At 38.0% G+C, this 21,821-nt stretch overlaps 1 protein-coding gene across 2 annotated transcripts; it reads left to right on the top strand.

Annotated features, from left to right (window-relative positions):
* The first annotated feature begins 12,378 nt into the window (after window positions 1-12,378).
* LOC120339347 (uncharacterized) lies at window positions 12,379-21,821 on the top strand. 2 transcript variants are annotated; one of them, XM_039407453.2, is made up of 7 exons: window positions 12,379-12,520; window positions 15,907-16,286; window positions 17,422-17,593; window positions 18,723-18,953; window positions 19,315-19,466; window positions 19,970-20,090; window positions 20,687-20,990. In XM_039407453.2, the coding sequence occupies exons 2-7, from the start codon at window positions 15,967-15,969 to the stop codon at window positions 20,816-20,818; spliced, it is 1,128 nt and encodes a 375-aa protein (XP_039263387.2). In that variant the 5' UTR covers window positions 12,379-12,520; window positions 15,907-15,966; the 3' UTR covers window positions 20,819-20,990. The 2 variants fall into 2 exon arrangements, with proteins under 2 accessions (XP_039263387.2, XP_039263386.2); XM_039407452.2 differs by lacking the exon at window positions 20,687-20,990 and adding an exon at window positions 21,013-21,821 and having other exon boundaries at window positions 12,382-12,520.

The raw sequence follows: 21,821 nt of genomic DNA, 5'->3' as shown, positions 1-21,821 counted from the left end.
TTTGGCTTTTCAGTTTTCTCAGTCACGTAAAAAAAATTCGTATAAAAATGCAGGATATGACAGAACATTCGTTGGAAAAGACCAAGCGTGCAAATATTTGATTATTTCCTCATCGTTTTGCTTTGCACGGAAATACAGGCGGCACTAAATGTGTTTCTGAAAAGATATGTCGATATCGAAAGGCCTGTTAAAGTTTTAAAAACAGTGACTCCAAACCCGATGCCATCAGTAGCCAAATTAGTAGCACATTTTAAGCCACTAATTATGGTTATTGATTACCAATTGAGATTCCAGCCTACATTTACGAATGCCGTCAATCATGTTTTGTCGACGTACGATTGAATCATCTCATAGGCATACTCGACCAGTATAACACATGGAAGTTGGTCGCAAGATGGTGAAGTTCATTTTGACGATCGAGTCGTGATTATAGCGCCGCTAGGTTAAGTACTAAGTGGTATAGCGCTGTGGGTCGAGAATAAGTCGGTCGAGGGAGGTCAGAAAGTGGGTCGAGAGTGAGAAGTTTGAGGCGGATAGTGCAGTGGATCGAGGATAGAAAAGTTGAGGAAGATAGGGCGATGAGTCGAGGATAAAAAGGTTGTAGGGGATAGGAAGGTTGGGGGATAAGAAGGTTGAGTAGGATAGAGCGAAGAGTCGAGGGTAGGAAGGCTGAGGGAGGTGGAGCAATTGGCCCAGGCGAGGAAGACAGGGCAGCGGATCGAGAATAGGAAAGTGGAGGGAGATAGGGCAGTGGGTCGAGGATTTGAGTTGGGATGATTGTATAACTTCACTGGGTCTAAAGTCTACACCAGAGGTCGGCAAACTATTGTCGTTCGCGGGTCAAATTAAAGGTTGCAAGTCATTGGCGTTCACGTATTTTTAGAAAGTTAGAAACCAGAGGAATGGCCAATGAATCACATTTTTTCACCCAGATTTCAGTTAAATTTCAAGCAGTGCGCAAAGACTGATCATTTGAATATTTTCAGCGTCATTAAACCATTTGCGCTCAGCATCAACTTTTTTACGTTCTGTTGCCATTTCTCTAATTATAATCACTTATAGGCTCATTAAACGAGTGATTGTGAATTAAATACTTGTTAGGTTATAGTAGATTTAGTTTCTCAAAACAAATTCTGTCACGTAAAGAATATAATCGTCAATAAAGCTGTTTTGTTAACATAATTCAGTGAAGCGTCGAGGGCCGGATCCGGCCCGCGAAACCCTTCAATGAAAGTTTAATCATTTTACTGTGTCGGCCGATATTTGTCCCATCACTGCATCTAGAAATCACTGATACATTCATGCATAGACCGAATTCGATATGAAGGTATCAAATATAATTGGCTTCATAACTGCAAACTCTCCCTTAACAACGAAACATTGCGATAATCCTTAGTGCTAAAAGAGCAATTCAAAAATACGATTTCAATCCATTCATCGCTAGTAGACGGTTTAACAAGTATTTCATGGTTGCCGCAGTATATTAGTCAACTCAAAGGCGAGCAACGATGAACACAATTAAATTGATATGAGAAGACATTTTAAATTCTCGGGTCGGCCATGGATTGAATATTTTACGCAACAGAAATCTCGTTATCCGCCGAAAAAGACGTTTTTTAAGAAGTGGTCCAAACGCGATGGGTGTTGCTCGGGAATTTTCTATTCTGAACCCCCTCCCTTTTAGAAAACCATGGCTGCTGCGCCCTTAGTTATAGATAATGTTATATTTGAATCACCGTCGTCAAATTTTATTAGTGACTTTAATGCTTCTTCACAGATACAAAAATACAGTGGCGGCGCGTGGTCATTTTGACAACCGGGGCAAGCTACTGCGGGACCAAGTCACCCCCATCTACGGGGACAGGATGAGCGCTGTAAGTTCTCCAATCATTTTATGAGTATAAAAACCATTCCATCGGTAACAACCAATCGGCAAAAGCGACAATTTTTAACGATAAGAAAGTGTCTTTAAAACCGGTCCAAGTCAAGGGATTAATAAATATAGACATAGTTTATTTTGAAACCTCTTTCAAAAGGAAAGGCAATATTTACCCAGATAAATACAATGACATTTCAACAGAAACTTCGGGAAAGCAGACAAAACCTAAAATAAGGTTTAAAACGTTACTATGAAGAAAGAAAAGTTATGCAAAGATAAGGACATGCGTCGCTCACTCATAGATATATGCTGCTAGACTTCTACTGCTTGAACATATATGCAACACACCGCGGTTTCTTGGAAGCAAAATGCTCAATAACGCGCTGATTAAAGTCATGCATCCCAGAAATAACGTCTCTGTGAATGGATAAAACAGTCAAGGAATTTAATCTATCTTGCTTCATTGTGTTTCTGAGATACGTTTTAATACGCTTCAGCGTGCTGAATGTTCGCTCTGCGTCGGCGGAAGAAATAGGCGTCGTCAAAATGATGTCCAGAAATTTTGCAGACGCCGCAAAGGTAGTTACTAGAGTGTTATCTATGAGGAACCCATAGAACGCGCAAGTTGATGTGATGTTCAAAAAAGTTTGATTGGTGTATATGGTGACCGTACATTTGAACCCATGTACATTTGAACCCATGCGTATATCCACGGGTTCAATCTATATGCGGGTGCTAAAACCCATGGGTTAGGGTTAGTATGGGTTTAACTATCCGTGAAACAAAAAAAATTCCATAGGTGCAATAGCATACAGGTGCAATTGTCATGGGTTCAAAGGTACGTGGGTTCAAATGTATTCCAATTTACCCACGTTTATCATGGGGTAAAATTTGGAGACAGTAGCCAACAAATGGATGGGAAATTGACGTGCAAATTTTGAAAATTTTTTGGGGTTCATCAAAGAGAACGCGGCAAGGTGTTCAGTGCGCGGACGATCGCTTATTTGATTCACCAGAATGTCACAGCATTCCTTTGCAGACAAAATCAAACGCTGCGTTGTTTGCCCGCGGCGTAAAGAAGCACTCCATGTGTCGTCGTATTTTATTGTTTCCCGGATACGAGATACAGCATCGCAGAAGTCTGAAATACACGACTGCACAGATGCTCCATCCATTAGCCTTGACTGCAATGCGCCGTATAATACATCCACGTGATAGAATATTGTGGAGAAAAAAGCGAGAAAAAATGAAAACTCACCATCTTCTAGCAGACGCTTTAGACCTGCCGCCTCCCTCACAGAGCGTTCGTCCCAAACCGGAGAGCTCTGAATGCCATTGAAACACTCAATGAGCTCAGACCTAATTTCGGACACGCCCTGCACCACGCGTGATTGGAAGTTCCAACGTGTTGGTGCACAAGCTGGGAGACGGCGGCTACATATCTGGCGAAGGAGGTCAGAGCGCTTCGGCGAAACGGAAAAAAATGAAGAAAACCCCGAAACATTTGCAAAAAATATACGGACGAGAGGGGTATCAAGACACATATTTTCAATAACGAGGTTAAATTGGTGTGCATAACAATGTAAAAAATGCGCATGAGGAAAATCTTCTTTTATATAAACTTGAACACCATGTTTCGTCCCACTCATGACTGCCGCGCCGTCATAAGTTTGAGCTATCAATTTTGACTTCGCGTTGTAAGGCTGTAACACTTCTTTCAGTACAGCCGATATCCCGCAAGTCGTGCGATCAACGATTGGTACAAAGCTGTGAAATCTCTCGGTAGGTTTACCATCTTTCACAAACCGAAAAATCACAGCCAGTTGGGAAACGCACGTGATTTCAGTTGTCTCGTCAGACTGAATCGAAAGGAACTGGCAATTCTCAATTTCCAGAACCAAATGTTGTAAATAAATTTTATACATTGAGTCGAGCAAATCATTTTGGATATCCTAAGATGTCCCTTTCGAAACAGTTGCGGCATCAAGATGATCTCTCAATACTGTATCTAGGGATGCGGTGTATTCCACCATATCCAAAAATACCCCTCTATTAGAAGAGCCAGCCCGTTCATCGTGCCCACGGAGGGACAGCTCGTGACAACCAATGAACTTCAAAACATCTATCAATCGACCGAGAACATGGCGGTTTTTCTCGACGTTTTGGTTGTGCCGACGAATAGAAACCGCGCGTCCTTCATCCAACTGTGCTGCAATATTAACATTTCCGAATGTTCGGTATTTTACTGCATTGTCCAGATGCTCCATAGAAGATTGATGATCCCTGGCACGCTCGGAAAGATCTCTAAAACCAAATTTACACCAACGTGAGTCACGGGCGGAAGCAAAAAGTAGACAATAAAAACACAAAAGTGCATTTTTGTCCTCGCTGTAACACAACCATTCGTGTTTTTTATACCAAGTTTCTGCGCAGAATGTACGCTGACGCTTTCCTCCGTCATGGGATTGTTCCAGTGAACAATTTTTTGGTTGATAAGGCCCAAAACGTTGCACCTCTAATTTTTGTTCCAGCGGCAGCTGCGAAAACGGAGTGCGAAGTAGTGCATCAACCTTATTCATTATGAGGTCTAAGGCTAAGAAATGCGAAGCCGGAAAGAAGTGAGGAGCTCAAAAGGAATGTGGAAAATCGAAAGCAAATGGACTAAAGGTCTCTAACTGATTCAAATATGGAAACAAGCGACCAAAACGAAGGCGAGGAAACTATCAACTCTTCAAGCAACCAACGAACGAGAAGGAATGCGTGAATATGTCAACACGTTGTTGTAAGAAACGTCGGCCTTGTGTCGTCATAATTTCGGGGCTAGCCCCGATCGGCCCCGATGATTTAGTAAAAGAAACAGAAAACAAACGAGACAAACGCGGCGAGTGGAAGATAAAAGAGAGAATACGATATACAATGAGCAACCGGGGCAAAATCGGCGTCGCCCCGTCGACGTTCGGCGAAGGCTTTGCGAGCGAAAAATGAACCATGTCGGGAGAATATGGTTAGTGTAGACAGTCTGTGCAACCGATATTGAGGCATTTTTCGAATATTTTTTATTATACCGAAAAAACAACCGGGGCATTGCTCCGGTTGGCCCTATTGACGCGCTGCCACTGCAAAATTAACCAAGTCGGTTTTTTAAGTGAACGAATAGCTCGCGGAGCCCTGAGGCTCCGTACGAAGCACTTAGCAGTGGGGATCAACGCCCGACAAAAGACTCATCTTCTCACCTTCATCGGATAGAAATACATCACTCAAACCATACATATAAGCGGAATAACAGCGAATAATGTATAAAGATTGGTTTCACGTGTATTCTTATAAATGATGATTCACGTCCTCAATGTGTTGTTTGTTCCAACGAACAAACGTTCCTCATGTTCTTACCAACAAAAGCAGCGAAAAACAACAAAAGCAGCGATACTGAAACGCCATCTCACAGCAAAGCATCCAAAATTCATTAAAAATCAGCGTTTTCATACATAAAATACAATTACAGATTAAGGCTAGAGGTAGAAAAATATATTCGAGTTGCCGTCTCCCAAAATAAACCTGGATTTGATATGTTGTGTATAATACAGAAAGCTTATAATTTGCGTTAGACATAATAAACGCTATATATTATTCACAATTTTATATGCTAAGTTTCATATAATTTCGTGCAAGGAAAATGCTAGTGTCGACAATAGTCTTAAAATCGATAACTAATTACATGTTTACCAAATGCTTGGGTCTCGCGAAGTTAAAAAATCTTTTTTTGGGTCGCGCTGAAAAGTAGCTGCGGACCCCTGGTCTAGCAGACCACATATTCACGCTTCAGTGGTTCGCCTGCTATTCAAATCCGTGCTTTCGGTCCAGAACTAGAGATGTATCGGTATCGGCCATTTTTTCGGTATCGGCCATGTATCGGTATCGGTTAGATTACGGCCGATATTTTCGATATATTTACCTTTTTGATATGGTCCAGAATGTTTTGAAAGATAAGTTGGAATACTACTTTTTAATTTATTTTTTGTCTGGAGAGATCGTGAGCTATGAGCCATACATGCCCCCACCCCCGCGAGAGAATAGGATACACGTGTTTTAAGCTATTTATCAGCCAAATTAGCTCAACTAATTTGGCTATTTTCGCTGTCGAATTTTTATTTTGACATTTTTAATATTACATAGTAATTATGAAGAAATATATCAACACGGCACATAACAAAAAGAAATTAGGCGCCCAGTTCTAAATCATACAGCGGAATTGGGGTCCTTATTAACGGCACATGGACTTTTGGCACGGGTATAAGTTCTGACTGTTTGTCGTCAGGTACAAGTGTCATTTAGTCCGTCGACATCGATAAACTAAATTCCGACACAATTATCCCTCTACGCAGGTATTAATTTTAATTTTGTTTAACTACACAATTTCTATAGATATATTGACATGACCGCCTAGCCCTAGACCAGGGGTGGGCAAATTACGGCCCGCGGGCCGGATCCGGCCCACCCGAGTGTTTCATCCGGCCCACTTGTGCCGACATCAGGACTATGATTTTTATGAATATAAATTTCCGTTGAAAGTATCGATGATTTAAAATGACTTTCCATTGAAAATATCGATTACTGATCGTCGGCTGAAGTAAAGTGTTTCAATAAATTAGTTGTAAATGAACTGTTTAAATTGTCACTATGTCTTTCGGTGAGATGTAAATCAGTTTGTACGTGTCAACTCTCCAAAACACTTGCAAACTTCTTTTTCTATAAACTTTATTCGTGCAGCTGCCGTAATTTGCCATCCTCTGCTATAACGTCCCATTAATAATCGTTATGTCTACGTATTTACAAATAACCGTTTTTGATCATTTTGAGTTTGGATCCTCTGGCCCAGTAACCAGGTCTATTATCCGAATCCGGCCCACTCAGTAAAGTAATTGCCCACCCCTGCCCTAGACTGTCTCAAAATATATGATAGCAATTGTATAATAATATAAAATAGTAAAGGAAAAAAACATCCTCGACGGTTATAGGTAGGCCTTCTTTTGGTCGGGCTGATTGATATTTTTTCATGTTGGCTTTGACTTATTGTGTTGACGATTACGATTAGCGACGAAATAAAATATTCGAAAAATGTTTTTAATTTGAACGTAGGACGGCGGCTCTAGACCGTGTGGGTGATATTCGATATTCTTTTAAATACGAATAACGATATATATTTGAAGGTCGCGATATTAACATTAAATTCAAATTGGACATCCCGGCTTATGAGTTTCAATTGAACATCGAGATTACTAGCGTTACTGTACAATGTATCTTTATCAGTTAAAGCATATGGATACCAAACAATGCAAACATTAATTTCATTTCATATTATGTGACATATTTTTTTTTTCGATTTGAAATAATGTGTACTATGAACAACGCTCAAAGACCTTTGTTTCAACCCGCCTGCCCCACACAGCACACCTAATTAAGTAAAAATTACATAGTATCGGTATCGGAATATCGGTAATATCGGCATTTTTTAGTATCGGCATCGGCGTTTTTAAATGGTATCGGTATCGGCGACAAAAGCGGTATTGGCACATCTCTATCTAGAACATCAGACCTTCTATTTAGGAGGTCTGAAGTGAGCTAACCGGTCTTGCTCAGTTGCTTTGCCGTGCTACTCGAGAAATCGTGAATCACCGTAATCCAGGGGTCGGCAACCTTTTGTCGCTCGCGGGCCAAAATTAAAGGTTGCAAGTCATTGGCGGGCCGCACATATTTTTAGAATGTTAAAAATCGAATGGATGACTGATGAATCAAATTTTATCACACAGATCAGAAGTTAAATTTTAAGCAGCACGCGAAGACTGACCATTTGAACATTTTTGCGCCATTAAACCATTTGCAATTAGCATCAACTTTTCTGAGTTTTGTTGTCATTTTCTAAATAATAAATAAATTATAGGCTCATTAGACGAGTAATTGTGAATTATATACTTGTTACGTTATAATATAATTTTGTCTACACGTAAATTCTTTTGCGTAAAAAATATAATCGACAAAACAGCTATAATTTGTTACTATAATTCCGTGAAGTGTCGCGGGCCGGATTATATTGCTCCGCGGGCCGGATCCGGCCCGCGGGCCGTAGGTTGCCGACCCCTGCCGTAATCGAAGGGGTACGGAAGTTGTTTTCTTTTTCATCTCTGGTAAGTGAGTTGCTTTTTTAAACTAATAAAAATTTAGCTAGATAGGGCAAGTTTAATTTAAACATCTTCCGCATGTATTGTGTCGCTGTTGAACACAAATTTGAAATATCGGTAGGCCTACTGGTGGGATCCTGGTGCGGCATATTGGCATGATAGGTTGTTGTTTTGAAACAGAGAATTTAATCTTGATGTCCTAAGATTGGTATAAACTGAGCGCAGTACGACTTCAGTTTGCATTAAGAATTCTTTCGGAATGGCGCCATACCGCATCCTAGCTGGTACCGGTACTCTTACTGTACATACCAGCACAAATACAACGCTTCAGTGTCGGTAACGTCGCAGCTCGCAGTAGTAGGGCGATAATAAATAATGAAAGTTCTTCTGTTTACATGTGATGAGCCCACTTCACACAAGTGTTTGGTTGATAAAATGTTATTGTTTTAATTTGGTTGCCAGTCTTCCAGTAGACTACTGGTAATTGTGAGCCTACCGTAATTTTTGAATGGATCTTGTGGCGTAAGGTGCCAGTAGTCTGCAACGTTGAACGCTGGATGGTCGGCCAAAATGATCTAAATTGCCCCCAATAAATTTGTCATTTTGTTTCTAGATTGTGGGCAAATTTCAACGGGAAAGCAACCCCTCATACTCTGCATATAATTTCAAAGAACTTAAATCAAGAAAGTGCATTTGATTTTAATACTTAAATTAACATTTGTATTGAATTTATTGAAAATAAAATATATGCAGTGTTTGCAAATCGTGACTTATTTGATTTAATCCGGCAACTCCAAAACTGTTTTCAGCTTGTTGGTTTGGACATGTAATCGAGGGCGCTAAGTGGTCTCCGAGACCACTTTGACCGAACCGGTTCGCTGGACTACTTTTGATGGAGATGTAATCAGGCCTATAAGTACCAGTACGTTCATTACATAAAACGCCATTGCCTATAGATGTCTGAGCTTCATGTGCAAACGCATTTCTGTTCAACATTACATTATTGTTTTAATCTTTATGAAACTACGCGACGTGGTACTTGAATAAAATAAGGGTAAACACCCTGCCCTTGGATACAAGTTTTGAAAAGTGTTCACAGTAGCCTACTACGTCATTGAAGACCGTTTCCGAACTGCGGTCCATTTCTATTGCTGCGGTTTTAAAAAATTCATAAGTAGGAAGCTAAATCGACTTTATGTAAATAGTAAGCGCCAAATATTACGAAAAAATACATAGAATCAGATCACAAAAAAAAAATTGTGAAGAATAAAAGAACAAGAAAGGAAATGCTACCAAGACCTACAGCCACAACATTATAATAAAACGATATTTCGTGTTCAAAAATTAACAATGAGCTGACAGAAGCGGAAGACACGGCTTACAACTATACTTCAATCTGTCCAAGCGTAAATATATACTACTACGGTCCAAGTGAGAAAACCGTCTAAATCTAAACGACTGCATACTTCAATTGTTACGTCATCGTTAACGCATTGCGGATTGGTCATTATTTCCGGAAACAAGGGGGCATTACTCGAATATATAGACACAAAAGCCCAAACGATATTTTTATTCACAATTCCTCTGCAAAATCATATTCTATATCCTAAACGAAGCTGGAACTGTAGAACGATGACTTACCAGCAGGTCTACCAGTATCAGAATATCGGTAACCGGACTGTCCTAGCTTTTCCAGGTCCTGTGACGATAATGATTCATCCTTCCAGTCTCAACGCCCAGTCTATACCGTAACAAAAAAAAACTTTCGCTAAGCAGGAGATTCGGCGACATTAGCTTTCGGAATGTTTTGAAAAAGTCTTTATGAACAAGTACAGATCATCCAGATTTGACATAGACTATCATATTCATATATATATATGGCCCGCGGGCCACGGGTTGGACGACCCTGAAAAATCACCCCAATCCGTCAGAAATCTCGTCAATATGGAAATTGATACAACTAGATATCATGAACAAAGTTTAATTGACTTACGACGTTCCATAGAACAGTGATTTCCAACCGCCGGTCCGCGGACCGCTGCCGGTCCGCGAAGCTTTTTTGCCGGTCCGCGAAAAATTTCGTTGTTTTGTTGTTTTTATGCCGTCTCAATCGCTTTACCGTAGACAAAGTTGCGTTGGCTCATTACGCAATTCTCTTCCTCCCTCATATTGCGACGTCTTTCGCGACATGTTGGCGCCGTCTTACGCGACATGTTGGCGCCGATCATTTACACTTTTCGCTTTTTCGGCTCCGATTCATCGCGAATGCGCTCCATCAAATCTCGCAAAACTAAAAAGCCTAAAAATCGGCTCGCGTGCTTTTTCTGTTCTGCGTGCCTTTCCTGATTAATATGACCATCCATATAAAACGTAATGCATATCTCCTTGTTTAAACTAGAAAACTGTCAAGAACAGTATAATATTCCAGTAAGATATGAACTTGTTGCGACCCCACAGGTGGTCGAACCGCGCAAAAAGCATGGGCCGCAGAGATTTTTTCCAGACACAGTAAGATTTTGAGCCTGTTGCCAAGTTATCGACGACTTTGTCATTGTAATGTAAATTCATTTCGTTTGAGGCGTCGATCAACTGCAGAGGGATTAATATGATGGACCCAATGAAAAAGAAATGGCTTGATTAAAATGGCGATTCTACTTTACAGTCCAGATTAAAAAAGTATTACTTGTCACAATTTTAGATGATAACGAATACCCATCGCCTAGTAATCGACCAATCAAACTGTTGTCCGTCTTTTCAGCCAGTTACTGCGTTACGCGAAAAAACATTTTCGCTAGAATTATCACTAGATTCAATTAAAACGAAGAAAAGAAATTGGATGCACGCGGCTGCAGAGCTGCTTGTTGCAAAAACTTCTTTGAGGCCTCGTTTGCAATTTTACATTGGAAACGAAACAGCAGCAAAATTCTCACAGGAGTTAGTTGTGAGTGTATTGAATGTGAGATTTTTTTTATGCGTGCCTTCCTGACGCATAATGGGTGCCCAGCACTGCATTTCATTAAGCAAATATAGGGTATTATTTTATGCTCCACCCATTTTCAATTTTTGGTCGGCACATTATTTGATAGTTTTTCTCCGTGTGGAATGTTTTTCAGTGTGCTTTTTTGTCTAGAAGCATATTGAGTGCCCGACATTGCATTATATTACGCAAATATATATATGTTATTCTTTTTTGTTTCGGCCATTTCGATTTTTTGCCGGTCCGCGAGTATATTTAATCTGATTTTACCGGTCCGCCAGGTTAGAAAGGTTGGGAACCGCTGCCATAGAACATAGCAGCAGACACAAGACCATCATCAGCACAAATACCAACAATCCAAAGTTGCCTGCTCAAATTGTAAACAATGGCGTGATTGAGTGCTTATCAGTTTGTTTATTATCGGAGTGTAGAGTTAACTAGGTAACTAATTACGGAAAATATAGTCACCTAGACAATTACCTCAAACACTGGTCACACATTGTTTTTGAAAACTTGGATGAAACTTGCACTTAATTAAAAAGAAATTACAGTATAGAAGTGGTATCATCACCCTACCATCGTAAATTAATTGCGTATGGTTTACAACTTTACAGGACCGAAACAACAATGTGTTTTATACGCAACACATATCTTCCATTTATTGCATTCAAATCAAACTGCCCGGTTCCCGGTACTAACAGTGATTTGTAATAATATTTAAATAATTTTCCATGTGTGCCTAAAACACGATAAATATATCATTATATATACACGACCAGGAAGAGTGCCGAATAAACAAAGAGAGAGAGGCCCGCCATGTCAATGATTATTTGCGTCTGGGCGTTATTTCTTTACCAGTGCTATATTTAGCCGAAAAATATATAATTGTTGTGTCTTTTTTATTTGCTAACTCTATGAAAAGGATATATATACTTGTGTTTGCGAATTAGTACTATTTTAATAACTACCCGATGATGCCACTAATTTCTGTTATAAATCACATTAACTCTGCGGTTATATCATGTACCTATACGCTAACTATATGACCTTATACGAGGATAGCTTCACATCTTGTAAGAAGTATTTCGGTTTAATGATTAATGCTGTTCACAAATTTATTCTTTTCCTAGACAAAGTCAACATATCCAGATAAAGGAGAAATGAACCAGTTATTGGATTAGGTATACAGTGATATATGACAGTTTTAGTGAATAGAATTCGCAGTGGCCCCAGTTAGGTTTCCCACAATATCCTGAGGCGAATTATGTATTAGAAAGCGTTTGTTTATCATGTTTTACTGTTTTACCACATACAATCAATGGGTATTGCGTGGTACAAAATCGCTGGATGGAAACGTACATACCGCCATTTCAGAAAGGTAAATTTTTGAAGTACATTTCCAAAATTTAAGCTGTCGAGGTTGTGAGGATATGACGTTCGGGAAATTAAGGTGGAGGCCTCGACCTTATTCAATCTAAAATAACCATGGTAAGAAAAGTTAAATAATATTACTAGTAAATCACATTTCTAAGTGAGTCGTATGTACGTATAGTCATATGTGACACCGAAGAGAGTATTAAAGCTATCTGGAGTTGGTCATCCTTGCGTTGTGTGATGTGATATTCATATTAATTGCTCCAGGCAATGTTGCATACAATTGCAAGAACTATATCGTGATATTTCATCTTCTAATGGCCCATGTACTATACACGATAATTGGGAGGATTATTGTGTGACGATTCCATTTCAAGTTTGAAAACTAATAAAGTGTATGACATAGGGCTAGGCTATCTCATTTCAATTATTGCTTATAATTTGAATCAAGCGAGATTATATATCTTTAATAGTAATATATCAGATGATATTTATAAATATATATAGATGAGTAGTGTTTTGCTATAACGAAGCTGAGCCGATTACATCCGGGTAAGATACCCAAATGTACAATATTATAATCTTGAGTTGAAAGTTCATTTGACTGTCTTTAATAGAGCAGTATACAAATAATAGCTCCTATACTGAAACCTTATATGAATGTTAAAGAACATCGGATTCTGACCTGTAATTTTGTTTGCACGAGCGGACGGGTCGGACAAAATTTCCGGACGCCGAAAAGTAAACAAATTTGTGATTTACATCGCCGAAGCAAACTGATTTACGTCCAAGCCAATACAACTTGTGAGCAATGGCCCATGTGTTAAATTACTGCGAAGAATCAGATGCTCATTGTTTATTTCTATTATTTATATTCTTGTTTCGGTGATTTTGTGCTTGCTTGTTTTGCGCTTGAATAGCGTGCGTTCGCCATCTACTGACATGTTCTGCTTTTAAAATGGGCATTTGCACGTGGGAAAACGTTCTTTGCAAAAAATCACTGTTTTGATACTGTAATAACGAAGAATTGAGTTGCGCACCTTGTCCATCCATAGCCGAATAGTTATACTTCCACTGTACAAATAATTGATTCGACCTACGCGGAATGATAACAGCGTCCACATTCTGTTTCTCATGTCCAATTTCTCGAGATTTTCATCGGGATCGTATGACTGAGAGGATATATAATACGGTTCCATTACATTTGAACCCGCGTACATTTGAACCCATGACAATTGCACCTGTATGCTATTGCACCTATGGAATTTTTTTTGTTTCACAGATAGTTAAACCCATACTAACCCTAACCCATGGATTTTAGCACCCGCATATAGATTGAACCCGTGGATATACGCATGGGTTCAAATGTACGGTCACCATATAATACATTTGTCCTAAAGCGATTTATTGTCTCTTTGAACCCTTACGTCTCTGAGCGGAGTTACCCTGGGTTTGCGGCGCCGTATGGATAGGACAATATAATAAATTGAAATATAGGTTATGTTAAACGTTTATAATTAATTACCAATTATGGGTAGCGAATTGACCGACATCTCAAACGAAAGCAAATTTGATCGTACAGTGAGATAAAATGTTACATTTTCAAATAAAGTTTGGCAAAGAGTGAGAAATTGATTTTAGTTCAAACATATTTTTTCTGCTTGAAAGTGAGTTATGATCCCAAATCTCGTATTTTGGTGAGAAATATATTACCAATCACATAAAGCTCCATATATGCTTTTAGCTGATATCTGAAATACTTCCGTCACCACCAATCACCAAAAATATAGCGAATTCTGCAATTCTGCATTCTTGTGTCGGATGATCAAGTCAATAAGCGGCCATGGCGTACTGATTACGTAGCTATGCAATAGCGATCACATGCCTGGCGTCACGAAGATGTTACTACCAACAGTCGTAAAGCAATAATAAATACATCAGTCGACTAGTTTCGATAAAACTTTAACGACGAGAAAAAGATCGCCTCGCCTATAAAATACCTTCAGTTTACACCTCTTAAATTTTAAAAGGCTTGTTCAGTCAATGGACCCATGTCTTGGGAATACTAGAGAAATATACCAGAGTGAAATTGAAATTATAAGTTAAAAGAATTATATAAAATTACTGTTGAAGTTTTACCAAACGCCATTGACAAATTTGCTAAATATCAATATAATATCATATACCTTTTCAATATTATATCAAGTGAATGGTGAAAACCGGAGTGTATTATCGCAAATGATTACCGTGTGGATTCGGCTAACAGCCAGACTGCATATCATAACCATTAATAATTGTTATATATAAATCCCCACATCGGTGGTGTGATGCCCACACGCCGTGTTTCGTAGTTTGAATACTCATTGTAATGGAATAATGCGCACCGTAGAATCCGCATAATTTTAAACAAACGTTACATAAACTACATTTGAAACACAGGTCTTTCGACTTGAATAAGCACGAAAAGCAGTTCCGTTTTTGAATGGCGGCATACCTGAAAGGGCTTACTGCGTACATGAGTAGAAGGCATCTTATATGTACAGGAAATTACTCGTTGGTTATCCATTTGTAATGGAATATAGATGATATTCGTCGAAATAAAAATGACTGATATGGATACTTTTTACTGGTATATGATACCCAGTCGGTCAGAGTCAAACCCAGTCCCTGAGGAACCATTTTTAGCTTAAAAAGAAGCATATAAAATAATATGAATTGCCCTGAAGATGCCAATAGCATCTCATTGCGTATAGGGTATTGTGCTCTGCGTTTAGTCTATATGAATTTGCTTGCGGTGCCAGTATTCGTCCGCACACGAAAGCACGTATTGTGATGATGAATTGCTCTCAAACAGGTTTCAGGTAACATAGCTTGGTGAGCATAATTTGCTATATTTGTTCAGCACTTGATGTGAATTATTTTCCCGCGTTTCATGTCACAAATTGTGCCTATTTTGCAGGCATGTATAGACCATGGGTTGCATAGCAAATCAAAGGTATATTTTATCTTGTTTATGCGTGAGGAACTGACTCACTCTATACAAAAATATAGGACGTGTTATGAATACGCGGAAGTTTCATTCTCCGGCATCGAGTATGGCGCGCATTATATCTTTAGAAATGTTACTGAGAGTTTGATATAACAGGTTGGGATAAGGGAGATACGTGCAGAGGTTTAGAATTTCATTCCATTGACCTGCAGAATATAGATAGCTCGAGTGAATCGTGATTGATGTCTAGGAATAGGGAATTTTTTTTGGCCTAATGTTCATATATTAAGTGCATTTATATTTAATCTAAAATAAATGTAGTCTTTATTACTGTCCATGGTAACAGAATAAGTGAGATAGGACCTTTGTGAACTATTCACGAAGAGGAAGCTGACAGTTCATACACGGACCGGTTAGGAGCTTCATTAACTTAATCTTTTCAATAACATATTGTACGTGTATTATATTTATGTATGCGACCAAAGCTATCATTAAATTTTTTCTTTGTTAGGATTCAGTCGTGAGTTACCATTACATTCTTTACGGATAATTTCACCTCGTAGTTCGTACGATGAGTGAAATTTCTTGTAATGGAGACAAAAATAACAACACGGCAAAACGAAAGTATCTTGGATATCGAGGAGAATGGTATGACGTAACTAATTTTGTGGAACGTCATCCAGGCGGGGACATCATTGAAAAATTTGTGGGACAAGATGCCACACATGTGATAGACACTGCTCACAGCAAAGATGTGTTGAAATCATGGAAACCCGTCTCTTTGGGTCGAAAGGACGCACCAGAACCTTATCAATACGATCCAACTTCATTTGAAAAGCAAATGTTGGCACTTCATGTCAAGTTAAAAAAGAACGGTTTTTATGATGACAGGTGAGCTATATATATAAGATAGGAATTACATATTTATCCCGATGGAGAGGAAAGCCGATAAGACGGCTTAACCATATGGTGAACCACAGCCTCTCGTTCGGTTACCATTCCATGTCGGGTATGGGATAAGTTCGGTATTTGTTTTCGGAAGCATGGACTTGATGGTAGAGGAAGCCGTAACCGACCAGCGGTTACGTGAACCACCCTACGGCGGCAAGGAGTCCAGCAATCCTCTCGCACATAACCATCCCTGCATGGGATTCGAACCTGCGAACCCACGCAGAGTAATCAGAGGTGCGGTGCCGAGCGTATTCCTAACGCTTAGCATGATGAGCCACACCGCCGCGCCTGTGACCTAATGCGAACCACATGTGACCTAATATGGAGCGAAACAAATTCTCGACGATCATGAATTGTTTCGTTTTTTGGCATTGTAATCTGATGCATGGATATTTTGTACTCTATCTCAGGCGTAAGATCCGGTAGTCAGTCTCTGAAAATAAAATGTATGCTGTGTTTATATATATATCCTAACTTGAAATTCATCTGGCTTCCATAAATTAGAGTTTGCTAACTTTTCCAAATTTATTATTTGACCACTTTTAATCAATATATTTTTACTTGAATTCGATATGGTTGCAATACGACATAAAGATAGCTTTATTGCAAGAATAACATAAAACTTATTTTAACAAAAACTTTCCCACGATAAGGAAGGAAGTAAAGTTCTTTTACTGATTCCACATATTGTTCGATGATGTTTATACGTCAACTCAAGTAGCTAGACCGGCTTACAATAATACAATAGTTCCAATAAATCCTTATTCATTCACGAGAGCGTATGTGTAGTTGACGTATATACCATAGTGATTACTTTCTCAAAATTGACGTTGCTCATTGTTACTTAAAAAATTCCCCTGTTGTTTCAATAGAAATGGCAACACGTCATAATGGTGAAAATTCCCTTATTATGCCGAGTGAATGAAAATGTGAAAATCATAATATATATGCTTATTTTTATCCTGTGGCATTTGGTGATATGCAGAAATTGCCACATCCAAATTTTATTTGATTTCTCACTCTGGCTTCATTTTCTTATTTCATACTTCAACATGTACCCCATTTGTTTTTACAGCGTCGGATGGTTCATACGGAAGTTCATCATCGTTGCCAGCTTGAACGTCGTTATATTTATTTTATTATTCAACTATTCAAACATATTTTACATTCAATGTCTTTGCAGTTTCCTTCTCGCTGCTTTTTGGCAACAGAGTGGAATGTTAATGCACGATTTAATGCACAGCCAGGTATGTATTGCTTCAGAATTTTGCTTTAATGCATAACAGATTCTGGGACAATTAATACTCGGTAATCCTTCATCCTATCAAGTCGTTCTTAATCAGTATAATTATCTTGCGACTAGAAAACATGATTATTACACAACATGTACTGCCGTAGAAATGTATGCAAATAGGGAGGTCTTGAACTTTGCCATGCTCGAGAGTTATTTATATTACGTATTTGAACAAAGAACTTCTAATAATGTATTTTATTATAATATGGTTTAGTGGTGTAGCATTTATATGCTCTCGTGAATCTATACCCTTGTCATAACTACTGCGTTATAGGATGCCTATATCAAATTTGACTTTTTATTGAAAAACAATGTTACACCCATCGTTAATTTCATATATATTTTGCATTATCTTCGTGTAATTTTAGAATGACTTTTACAAGATGCGCGACGTCTAGTTTAGATATCAATCATGTTCAATGTTTTCTAAACTAATGGAATAGGCGTCTTCCGTGGTTAACGCACTTGGGTGCGATGCCATGGTGGTTACAAACCTAATATGTTGTCAATGGTTTGTTTCTTAGTTCCACGCTTAGTTATTCTCGCAACCAGACCATCCAGATATTTGTGTGGTTTGTAAGGTTTTTAACATTACCACGCTTTGAGTTTTCAAATGTATAACATTACCGAGCAATATTTACAGAGCCACCAAGACAGTGTACAGTAAATATTTTAATACATAAATATTTGAATTTATATCGAACTGCTGCGACTTCATAGATTTTGAACGAATTTGTAACAAGCCATGTGAATATTATCGACTTTCCAACTCAGTTGCAAAAATATGAAAATGTATCATACGTAATATCTTCTCAACAATCAAGGGTTTGAATTGATATTTCTCAGACAGATTGTATACATATAAATCGCGATTGCCTTTGCATTAGAATTGATATTTTCTCGATTTCTGTATTTTCCTAAACTCCCGAATTTAAGGGCTTGTTCATTATTGTATAATAATATCAAGTTTATACATTTGAAAATAATTATAATAATTATAAATAAATAATTGTTCTTCTCTGCCCATGTTTTATCACATTTTTGCCCGTGTTATGATGGCAAATTGATTTTCTCATTAACAGGCATTCCAAAATCGAAAAATTGACGAAATTTTTGGCGTTTTTTTCGGAACTTTTTGCTTCGGTATCAGCAGTCGTTGGTGGAAAGATGAACATATTGTACACCATGCACTCACAAACACTGTGGACTACGCTTCCGGTTTTATAGATCCACAAGCACACGAAGATGTGTGGGCGCAGAATGAGAAGCTGTTTCCTTTTATGTGTGAAAAAATCCATCATTTTTTCATAAAGGTAATTTATCCTAAATTGTTTTCAATTGCAGATATTTCATTATATATGTTACAATTAAATACGGTGATCAAAACCTTCAATTCCCTCAAATAATAAGAATTGTATGTGGTTTAGCTCTACCGTGTTACTTTGTGCTCAAGGTAATCGTTTTTGAAATTATTGCTTATAACCCTTCTGTCAGTCATGTTTCTGTTCGTCCCAATCGCTTTGAGTAATTCAACTAAATGAAATCGATACTCTAATATGAAAAAACAAAACAAAAAAGAGTTGAGGCAAAGTTGAAAACTATCAAAATGTGTTTTGTATTAATTTTGTTTTGTTCCAATCATGAAATGAATAATATGTAGTCTCATTTATTCAGATTCAGTATTGGACGTTTCTCCCTTTTTGTATCCTGATCGGACGATTCGGTATTTTAGTTGATTCATACAGATTAGAAAGAAGAAAGGACGTTTGGTTAGCATTCGCGCTTCACCTTATATGGATTTCCGCAATGATTAATCTGCTGCCCGGGTTGGTGATATTTGTTTACTGTTACTATATATTAGTTATATACTATATATGTGGAACTATGCCTAGAAACGTTCGTAAGATTGTTTCAAATAGCGTTGGACAGCATTTTTTAAGCTGTCTCTTGTTACTTCACTTCTGATAAGGTCAAATTTCAAATTGGGATGTAAAATGCAAAGACGGAAACTACGCATCCTATTTCATTCAATGTTTTCCGATCTTATGACTAGATAGACTTTACTAAGCAGGAAGGTGCTGTAAAGCAGGTTATCGTCTAACATGCCTATTTTGCTACCATACTGTATTTGTGTGGTATACATCATGGTTACTAAAGTTTTCCACTCTATTTGCACTAATCTATACTGTTAAGCTCAAATATTAACAAATTTTAACTTATACATACATGCACTGTGCATTTAGAATTCACAACTAGGCGGCATTCCATTTTTTTCGCTGTAATATGACAGTGGAAGCACAGTCTTAATGATAATTTATTATCTTTTTAGCTGGAAGTCACGAATATTATTTTACTACTTTGCAAGCGTTGGAGAAGGCATTCTACATATTCAATTACTTATGAATCATTACAGCAAACCTTTCTATGAGAAAGAGGATATGCACGAAACGGTAAGCTTTGTCTGTTTATTTATTTTTTGAACACTACTTGAAACTAATGCGTAACAGTATTTTCATTCCTCCAACTATTCGATGTTTAGGTAGGTGGATCTCGCTTGATGATAATATCTGACTATTGCGCCACAGCAACCTATGTTGGGCGTCTTCTATTGCCACAGCCTATAGAGGCCCGTGTTACAAAAAAGTTACTAATTATGAGAGCACGCCAGGGCGAAAATATGCAACATGTCACTGGAAAACAATAGAATGCGCTAATATATGAACACGATGGTCGAATAACTCATGAAATTTCAGCAAAACTCTTAAACAATAGTACCGAAGGTCATATTGAGGTGTATTAAGAATATCTACACGTATGATTTAAAAAATTTAAAAGCAGTAACCTTCCAGCTATATACTTCTTCAGTTTTCAAGTTCTGAAACTTCAATTTAGCAAAACACGACCCAAAGGCTCAATTCACGTGCAAAATTGAAATCGCTAGTTATCCATCACGCCGTAGACTTAAGGATCTTCCTGCAATATTGTTTGGGTTGTCAAAACAATAGCCTACTTTCTCTGTTATTAACCAATCGGTTTCAAACTTAAGGTACTAAAAGATGGAAAAAGTCGCCAGGATGCTACAACATTTCTTTCAAATCTAGTCGGAGGGGCTATTTGGCCCGATATTTCGACGAAAATTTTGCTGTTTGAGCCACTACGTGTTATTCCGCCAGGCTAGCCTGCCAAACTTTTTTGGAAACCTGGTGCTCAGTCAGTGTCGTATAGTGCATTGCTGCAGTGGTTGAACGGGGAATCGCCGAGTTTATGCTTTGAATTAACCATTTGATCTAGGTCATAGGTGTTCGTCTATTTGAGTAAATGCAAATGAATATTCGTTACGTTGTGATGTCAAAATCTCTTCTGTTATTTCAGGGGTTCTTTCGGGCAATGGTAGATTGCAACATCAACATTGTGTGCCCAGTATGGATGGACTGGTTTCATGGAGGTTTGAATTTTCACATAGAACATCACTGTTTTCCAAGAATGCCGCGAAACAGGTTAAGAGAAGTCTCACCAATGATTAAAAAAATTTGTGCCGAAAGTGGGATTTTATATGACGAGTGTTCGTTTACAAGCGCTCTGACGAGAACTATGTCGCATTTAAAATCTGTCAGCAAACTGTTCACTGCCATGAAAGATTATAACTAGCTAATTTTTCCGTGGTATTTCAACTTTTGTGTGTGTTTTATTTTTTGTATGTCCTCCAAGCTGTTCCTCCGGAGCTTTAGTAAATTAAGGCAATGAACAAGGCAACAAAATGGCCATTTATTAAACAATTTCAACTCGTTTTGAAAAACATTTTGAATATGGGTAATGAATTTTTCTCACTGGTCTTGGTGATCTTCAACAAAGTGGAAATAATAAGGCCCATTACATAGAATTGCAAAACATGTTCAAACTATGTTTTATTTTATTTACCTCAATTTTAATGTTTGCTATTGAAGCATGAATTGGTTAGAGAGAAAGAACGAATAGAAATGATTGAATAATTTTAGATTTTACATTATTTCATTACACAGTTGTGTTTTTTTATGGAATGAGTTTTTTACTGTATTTATACTTATACATTTCCCAATGTTTCGAATGTTCTATAATAATGCTATATTTAATATTTTTGACACCAAATTTTTATTAAAAGTGATTATGTTTATTCAGATATAATAAAATAACACAAGCAAATA

Source organism: Styela clava, chromosome 9 (assembly GCF_964204865.1).
Source record: "Styela clava chromosome 9, kaStyClav1.hap1.2, whole genome shotgun sequence".
In the NCBI taxonomy this organism is placed as follows: domain Eukaryota; kingdom Metazoa; phylum Chordata; class Ascidiacea; order Stolidobranchia; family Styelidae; genus Styela; species Styela clava.
Note: the sequence above shows the minus strand (reverse complement) of the source record. Positions and strands in the feature narration are given on the sequence as shown.